Source organism: Lontra canadensis, unplaced genomic scaffold (assembly GCF_010015895.1).
Source record: "Lontra canadensis isolate GAN:19392208 unplaced genomic scaffold, GSC_riverotter_1.0 scaffold146, whole genome shotgun sequence".
Lineage (NCBI taxonomy): Eukaryota > Metazoa > Chordata > Mammalia > Carnivora > Mustelidae > Lontra > Lontra canadensis.
Genome location: NW_022631140.1, coordinates 2,774,138 through 2,783,358, shown reverse-complemented (window position 1 = coordinate 2,783,358; position 9,221 = coordinate 2,774,138). Strand labels below are relative to the sequence as shown.

General features: G+C 43.7%; 1 protein-coding gene across 1 annotated transcript in view; it reads left to right on the top strand.

The window, feature by feature from the left end:
• The first annotated feature begins 449 nt into the window (after positions 1 to 449).
• OTOA (otoancorin) overlaps positions 450 to 9,221 on the top strand; it is a 91,919-nt gene continuing 83,147 nt past the window's right edge. Inside the window, exons 1-6 of the mRNA XM_032844028.1 lie at positions 450 to 541; positions 897 to 925; positions 1,018 to 1,048; positions 1,166 to 1,193; positions 2,995 to 3,082; positions 6,139 to 6,270. Of these exons, the coding sequence (XP_032699919.1) occupies positions 451 to 541; positions 897 to 925; positions 1,018 to 1,048; positions 1,166 to 1,193; positions 2,995 to 3,082; positions 6,139 to 6,270 (399 nt within the window). The 5' untranslated portion in view covers position 450. The remainder of the gene's footprint in view (positions 542 to 896; positions 926 to 1,017; positions 1,049 to 1,165; positions 1,194 to 2,994; positions 3,083 to 6,138; positions 6,271 to 9,221) is intronic.

Below are 9,221 nucleotides of genomic sequence, written 5' to 3'. Positions count from 1 at the left end.
TAAACAGGCCATTGTTGTCATCAAGGAGAGAAATGATTGTGTCTTTGACTAACGTAAGGGTTTAGATGGAGCAAAAAGTACATGGAATTTAAAATGTATTTTTAAAAAAGAGCCCAAGGGGTTCTGGGCCTATTAGTTTTTCCCTTTTGTCTTCTGAATGTTCTCTCTCTCTCTTTTTAAAAAAGATTTATTTATTTATTTTAGAGAGAGAGAGAAGACAGGAGAAAGGACAGAGAGGGAGGGAGAGAGATCTCCCAGCAGACCCCCCCGTTGAGGATGGAGCCCGATGTGCGGCTCCATTCCAGCACCCTGAGATCGTGACCTGAGTCGAAATCAAGAGTTGGATGCTTAACGGAGCCACCCACGTGCACCAAGTCTTCTAAATGTTCTTAAATATATTTAAAAAATACAAACCTGAATCACTTCTGTGCTTGAATTAACTACAGGAGGATGTCCCAGGAACCTCGGACATACTTTCTTTTCCTGTTCCTTCTTCTGAGCCATGGAGTGGCAAGTCATAGAGTTCCAGATTCCAGGCAGGGTAAGTCCTGAGGGGGGAAGAATCTGCCGTAGTTTCCACACATCTTAGGGTATGTAGCGGGATGGATTGGTTTAGGTACAGGGTGCTGGAGAGTGTTTGGGATGTATGCGTAAGTGTGAGTCCGTGTGTGCATGCACACGTATGTGTAGGATTTTCAGGATTATTATAAAAGGATTTTTCAAACTAGGGTTTTCACACACTGGGCACACATGGGCACAGGTATAATTGAAATTTACTAAAATTTTCCTCTATGAGTGACTTTTTTTGAGGGGATCTTCTCTTTCCCTAACCCATATGTGTATTTCTGAAGATCACAAAGTTAATTCTAGTTATACCTTCAATGGCTTCCTTACAGATTTGGATCCATTGTTGCAAAAAATGGCGGTGAGTATCCCATTTTCTTTTAATCAAAATCTCCTCTACTGGAACAGCCAATTTTTGGATGTTTTACTCGGCATTATTTCTTTGTCTTTTAGGAAGAAATAATAGATGGAAGCTATCTGAATGGTAATGTCCCCACTCTGTCCCCCACTTTGCTGCGTCTAAGAATTTCAAACAGAATGTGCCTGTGATCTCTCTGGAATGATTCTTTTAAAGTTGTCTTTTCATTTTATTCCCATGTAGCATTACTGGATCTCATACAGTTTCAAAGGTAACCCACCCTAGAGGGGAGGGGAAGGGATGGAATGGATGTTTAATAAAAATTCCTAAATGGAAATCTCTTAATTGTAAAAAGTAATACATACATATGTACTCATTACAAAAAGATATCAACCAGGGCACAGGTGTTTTAAAGTGGTTACATTTGTTTCACAAGTTTTTATTCCTCTCTGCTGTGGCACAAGTGCTACCATTTACTGAGTGTTGACTGTGTAGCAGTCCCATTCTTAGTGCTTTGTGTCTAGAAACATGTCTAATCCTTATAAGCTCCCCAGGGAAGGTCCTGTTGTGATCCCATTGGACAGAAGAGTGAAACTGAGGCACAGGGAGGGTGAATCAAGGTCATGCAGCTGGGAAGTGTGGTGGAGCTGAGGCGTGTATCCAGTAGAGGGGTTCAGGGCCCCATTGTCTTGTCGTGTTATATACTGCATATGGGCTGGTGTTAGATACCAGGGATGGAGGCAGGGCACTAGAGAGTGCTGTGGAAGGACAAATATTAACAGATAATTCTAATATGATGAATACTATGAGGGAGAAAAATATGGGGGTCTGAGGGCCCATGACAAGGGTCATGTTAATGTGAAAGAGTCTCCCCATGAACATTCTTCTTCCTAATGTAACTTTAACTCTGGCTGATAGTTTTGGATATATTCTTTCAGGCTAAATTTGATCTGTCTATCTATTTATCTGTCCATCATCTTTGTGTTCATTCTTTCATCCATCTATTTATTTGTAACAAAAATGGGATTATAAAAGGCCTTCCAGTCGTCTAAGGCAGGAGGATTTATCTGCGCCCAATTACTCCATCATAGCTGGAAGCTGAAATCCCACTCATTCCTTTTGTATTGATGTTTTATTGATATATTTTTGATTGATATCCATTCCATTGAATGGATGTACCATGTTTGGTTTTTTTTGTTTTTGTTTTAAAATTTTTTAAAATTTCTTTTCAGTGTACCAGAACTCATTGTTTATGCACCACGCCCAGTGCTCCATGCAATACATGCCCTCCATAATACCTGCCACCAGGCTCACCCAACCTCCCACCACCCTCCCCTTCATAACCCTCAGATTGTTTTTCAGAGTCCATAGTCTCTCATGGTTCATCTCCCCGTCCAGTTTCCCCCAACTCCCATGGTTGTACCATGTTTGTTTAACCTTTTACTTGTTGTTGGACATTTGGGTCATTTCCATTTTTTGGTTGTTCTGAATGAAATTGTGCGTTTTCTATGTGGCTGGGTACCGCTCTGAGCACTTTATGTGTGTGAACAAACAATCTTCACAATTTTAGCTATAGTACATAGAAAGGGAAACTGAGGCACAGGAAAATTCAGTAAATTGCCTAAGGCCACACAATTAAGTGGCAGAGCCAGGATTCAAATCTGTGTTTTGAGCTCACACTCTTAACTATGCTATTCTAGCCTCTTGTGGTATACACTGTATCTGCTTTTTAAATTTAGTATGGTAATGATATCCTTCCAAGTCAGTCTGTTTGGATTGCACTTAATCCAAGTGGATTTTTATGGGAATTAGAATATTGCACACAGCTCATGAACTGATAACTGTCTTTGAGAAGAGAATGGGATCCACGAAGATTCTTAGATTTGGAAACTCCCCCACCACTGTGCCGGGTTAACAAATGTCCTGCCTCCTCCAAACACAAAGTTTCTAGCATCCCCAGCCCATTCCCCACCTCCTGTCTGAATTCTGGTCTTCTGGCCACTTGGCAAGTAGGGGAACTACTCATCATAGGGAAACCTGTCATCGTGACCTTCTCCTGTCTTCAACTGAAGCTCGCATGGGTGGACAGCAGACCTGTCCCACAGAGTCCTGGCTTATCTGAATTCACGGAATGTTGCCTTCACCATCCCCAGCCTGCAGGTGTGTACCTGAGACTCATCCCTGTCATATAATCCCCTCTTAGCACCCAGAGGTTGTAAACTCAGGGGCCAGGTAGGAGCAGGATGGAGAAGAGGACTAGGTATGAGCTAGTTTTCACTTCCACGAAGAAACGTGTTCTGTCCAGTTGTTTTGAAACACGATACAAGCTTTTTTGTGTTTTTCCTCCTTTCTACCTTTGATGGAGACTTGGTGTATTAGGGAGGAGGCTGAGCTGCTGTAACAAAGAGACCCCAAATTCCAACAGCGCAAACAATGTAGTTTATTTCTATCTCATGTTATAGTTCAGAGTTCAGTGGGAGGTCTAGAGAAGAGAGAGAGCTCTCTCTCTCTCTCTTTTTAAAATTTTTTTAAAAAGGTCTTATTTATTTATTTGACAGAGGTCACAAGTAGGCAGAGAGGCAGGCAGAGAGAGAGGAAGGGAAGCAGGCTCCCCGCTGAGCAGAGAGCCTGATGCGGGGCTCAATCTCATGACCTTGGAATCATGATCCGAGTGGAAGGCAGAGGCCTTAACCCACTGAGCCACCCAGGAGGGAGCTCTCTTTTAAAAGACTGTCCAGGAGCCTAGCTTCCTTTGATCTGGTTGCTTTGTCATCCTCAGGGACTCGTTGCCCATGTGATTGAGAGAGCACATCCATTCTCTGGCCCAAGAGAGGGGGTGGTGGGAAAGAGGAAGTGAAGGGTGAACAGCTTCTGTTTAAGGACGTAACCTGCAAGTTGCACCCTTCCTCCTGCTTACATTCTACATTCACATGTCACGGCACAGAAGTAAGAAAGAAGTCTTTCTGAGAAGCTCCTTACTCTGCTAAAACTTGTGGGATTCTGTTGCTAAACGGAATTACAGGAGGCTGGCTGTTTGGGTGTAATGATCAGTCTTTTAATTATGGGTCCAAGAAATATTTTTCTTCCCTTTTAATTCTACTGTAAGAAAAACGGTAGCAGAGGCATGATAATAGATGGCAAGGATATTTGTGGAGTAGTAGGGCATGCTGGGGACTGTGGGAGACTGGACAGCACATGCCTCTTCAGCACGATCATCGGCCCAGGGTGACACGTAGTGTCTTTACCGTTATACTGTGAATAGCACAGAAAATTGAGGGAATATTCTTTCGGTATTTAAAAACTATCTGATTCAGGGGCACCTGGGTGGCTCAGTGGATTAAGCCTCTGCCTTCAGCTCAGGTCATGGTCTCAGGGTCCTGGGATCGAGCCCCACATTGGGCTCTTTCTGCTCAACAGGGAGCCTGCTTCCGCACCCCACCGCCCCACTGCTCTGCCTACTTGTGATGTCTCTCTCTCTCTCTCTGTCAAATAAATAAATAAAATCTTAAAAAAAAACTGATTCAGCAAAGAAGTCATTGTCATTGATGAAAGAAGTTCTGACATCAGAATAAATGAAGTCCTGATGTCTTTATTGTCTCAGTTTTTTACTTTATAATGCAAATGAAAATATCAACCAGCATTCTCATGAGAGCTACATTCAGAGAGCTGGTTGCTAACCCTTTCCTAGGACACCCACTAGCTGGAGGTGGCTCTTGGCCTCATGGCACTGACTTTCTTTCTTGTGTTCATCAGTCTGTGGCCACCTAGGCAAGGAATGCCTGCCCTTTCTCTCTCCAGCAGTAAGTTTTCTCATTGAAATGTATGTATTTTAGCCTGAATTGTAGCTATCTTCTCTCTCTTCCTATGGATAAATTTGTTCATTCATTCAGTGTCTACTTATCTAACCTCTAACCTCTGTGAGGCATAGTTCTAGACACTGGAGACTCAGAGGAGAAGGAGGAGGTCTCATTACTAGGGAGAATCACTAAGCAAATCATTATGCAACTCATTCAAGATAGGGAATGAGGGGTGGCACTTACCGACCACTTACTGTGTGCTGCGCACAACTGAAAACACTTTACACACGCACATTTCAACCTCACAACAATCCTACATGGTAAATCTCTACTTACCATGTAGGTAAGTAAGTCTCTACTGTGTCTACTTTTCAGTTGAGAAAACAGAGGCTCCCAGAGTAGTGTTGCCCATTTAGCAAATAGAAGTACAGTATTCTTGGGGCGCTGGGCTGACTAGTTGGTGGAATGTGTGACTCTGGATCTTGGGGTTGTGCATTTGAGTTCTACATTGAGTGTAGAGGTTGCTTAAAAAAAATACAGTGTTCCCAGTTAAATTTGATTTGTAGATGAACAATAAATGATTTTTTTAGTGTATGTTCCATGCAATATTTGGGACATACTTAAATGCTGAAAAATTATTCACCATTTAACTGCAATTCCAGTTTAACTGGGCATCCTGTGTTTTATCTACCAATCCTAGTTAAGTGACTTGTCCCAAGCCACACAGCTAGTCGGTGGCAATGTGGGGACATTCCTGTGGGTTGTCTGGTTCTAGAGCCCACCTTTTGCCCATGCCACCACAGGATGCTGCCTTTCTAGAGCACCTTTATTTAACGGAGATTTAGAAAATAATTCCCCAGACAGCAGAGGTAATATCTTTTAGGAGAGGCTGCTGTCCTTTCCTCCTCACTTCTGAGGGGATGCCAAGAGGAAGTTTGTTCGTGCTGCCTGAATTTTGCTTTTATGCTGGTAGCTTGGGGTGTGGGAGAGGGTTTGAGCAGTGCCAGCCTGGGGGTGGTAAACTCTCTGGACAGAGGCCAACTGTTCTGGACTTGAAACCCCAATCACCTATAGGAACCAAATGGGCTGGCTGGGTGGGCGGTGAACAGGAGTGTAATTACAGGGAACAGCTGCCCCTCGGCCCACTATTATCACCAGGAAGGGGATATGCCTAGTGTTGCCAAATCTTTGTGTTTTCCAAGAGAACTTGGAAGTCTGGATTTTTGTGGGGAATCCCCTGACTTTGAAATGTTGACAGCTCATGAAAAATTTTGGAACTAGCCAAACCAAACACATCCACTAGCTGCCCGCGGGTGGGCTCTGCAGGGAAGTAGGTGGCCTGCCAGGGCTGCTGGCCATGGTGCTGACCACGTGCTCCTGCCCTGTCCTCACTGACTCTTCTCAACACCCCATAACCAGGCAGTGATGGAAAACCACCTGGAGCAGCGCCTGTACCAGCCCCAGAAGCTGCTAGAAGACCTGAGGGAAACAGATGCTCAGCGCTTCTGCACTGCCATGAAATGCCTCTTAGAAGACAAGAAGGACCTCTTGGTGAGGCGTTCTTGGCACCCGGGGAGTAGGGGAAATCCTGGGCCAGTTGGTATTTGTTGAGTTGAATCCCAACTGAGCCTGACTCAGGCCTTCTTTATGTTTTCCTCCCACCTTCTCCCTTCACACCCCCCCACCCCCAGGAGCTTGCAGACCTTGGTTTTCTCATTTACTTTTACCAAAGTTCAAGTGAAGAGCCTTATGGGATATATTCTTATGGGAACTGGGAGATGAGGGGGTACTGAGGAACTTCTAATGGTTTGGCCCAGTAAATATCCACGGATGATTACAGTGCATCAGTGAGCCCTGGGTTCGAGGATGAAAGTCTACCCCAGCCCTCAAGGAGTTTACAGTCTGGGGGTAGAAAAAAAACAACAACCAAAAACCAAAACAGAAATAGACAAATTTGCCCAAAACAAAGTTGATGATCAAAGAGCATCACAAAGCAAGGTGTGTGAGACCAAGAAAATCCTTGAGAGCCAGAAAAGTGAGGTTTAGAGACACTTTAATGTGGGGAACAGTGTTTCCTAGAAGGAGTTGAACCATGTAAACATTTTAATAGTCACAGACTTACTTTAATCTCTGTTATTCAAATGGAATGGATATATCCAACCTGTGAATTTGGTAGAGATGTGATGTTTCCCTTTAAAATGAACTAAAGTTAAAAAAAAAAAAAAGAGTCGGTTTAAATAAAAACATATGAGGGGCGGCTGGGAGGCTCAATGGGTTAAAGCCTCTGCCTTCTGCTCAGGTCGAGATCCCGGTGTCCTGGGATCGAGCCCCACATTGGGCTCTCTGCTCAGCAGGGAGCCTGCTTCCTCCTCTCTCTCTGCCTGCCTCTCTGCCTACTTGTAATCTCTATCTGTCAAATAAATAAATAAATTTAAAAAATAAATAAAAACATATGAAGTAAATAACAGTAAAGATAGTGCAAAGATATGGCAAAAATGAGGATGCTGGTCTGTGAAAATGATATTGGTTAATGTTTATTGAGGGTTTGCTATGTGTCAGGTGTTATTCTAAGGGAACAGTCAGCAAGCCATTTCTGTAAAGGACCTGATACTAGATATTTTAGGCTTTGCAGGCCATGTGTTCTCTGTCACCACTACTCAACTCTGCTCTTGTAGCAGGAAAGCAAACATAGGTGGCAGGTAAACGAAGGGGTATGGATATGTTCCAATAAAACTTTATTCATAAAAACGGGCACTGGGTCAGATCTGGCCTGTGAATCATAGTTTGCCAACACTGTGTTAAGGGTTTAACATGCATGGACCGATTGGATCCTTTCCAGGACTTCTGAGATAAGGACAATAATAATATTACCATTTCAGTGTTCAGATAAGGAAATGGGCTTGGAGAGGTTGAATGAATAACCTTGCATCACACCGCAGCTCGGCTCGAGAGTGGCAGATCTGAGTTTGGAACCTGGGCTCCTGACTCTGGCTGTGAGTCCTTCTGGCATCTCGTGAAGCCCATTGGCCTCTTCTCAGAATAACTTGTGAAAAATCTATAAAATAAAACACAGAGGATTATAAAAGAAGCCAATTCTATTGAAAGACATTTATCAAAATATATAAAACAAACGCATTGGGAGTATAGTAATTGATGGGCTTCACACATCCAATAATAAGATTTAGCTCTGAGTCAAATAGCTTTTGTAATTTTGAGGAGGTATGGATTATAAAGGAGATTTCAAGATATCTGTGACAACTGTAAGGTGTTATGAAAGTGTCTGATTTCTGCCAATGACAACTCCAAGGTCCTACTGGTGCCTTGGTGGCTTATTATCTACTATTCATTCCTGAAGGAAATGCTGGAAGTGAGTTCTGTGGCAGTAAAATGAAGGTAGCAGTTTCCTCCAGTGTTCACAGATGTCCCAAATTCTATCCTCAGACCTCTGTTGCAGAACTCCTAGCTGCATTTTTTTAAAGAATTTATTTATTTATTTGAGAGAGAAAGCATGAGAGGAGAGAGGTCAGCAGGACAAGCAGACTCCCCACTGAGCAGGGAGCCTGATGTGGGACTCGATCCTGGGACTCCAGGATCATGACCTGAGCCAAAGGCAGTTGCCCAGCCAACTGAGCCACCCAGGCACCCTCCTAGCTGCATTCTTAACCACAACCCTGTTTAGCTTTGAGAGTAAATGACTGAAGTTAGGAAATGCTTGGTCATGGTTAGAAGTGTGGGCTTGGATGCAGATGCACCTGTTTCAGATCCTAGCTCTGTGTAAGTCTGGGCAGGTGGCTTATTCTATCTTGTGTTTTCATCACCTGTGATCTTGAGATAATAACAGCATAGTATAACCTTTGTTGAGTGTGTGGTCCTTGCTAGGTCAGTGATGGTTACTATGTTTGCAGGCTGTGCTGGGTGAAAGACTGAGGTGCCAATCAAATTATGACTAAGCCGTGTCAGCACTCCTGGTAGTTCTGTGGTTCAAAAGAGTCATTTGTTCTTTCGTTTGTTTATTCATTCCTTCATTCATTCATCCTAACAGGCTTTCTCAATATTTTCTGGATTCCAGGCATTCCACTAAGGCATATGGCTTGGGCATCAAGGACTTTTCTGGCTCAACCCCTGCTGCACACCACAGTCACTTGCCTGGGGCCCACTGAAGGGCAGTTAAATCAGACTCTGTGTGGTGGTGCTGGGACCACTCCCCAGTGATTCTGGTGGGCAGTCAGGGTTGAGAACCATTGGCAAGGAGGAAAGACAGGCTCATAAGCATCTCTAATGCATCGTGGAGTTTGGCTCAAGGTTCTCTTGGGAGCACTTAATGGAGGGAGAATTTGATTTGACCAAGGTAGGAGGGCCTTTGAGAAGACTTCACCAAGAAGCTAATGACAGTTGAGCTTATCCATGAGGGATGAGCTGGATTTCACTAGAGGAAGGAGGTGGGGAGGGAATTCCAGCTCAAGCATGCACCTGAGGTGTGAGTCATGTGGTAAACTTGAAGA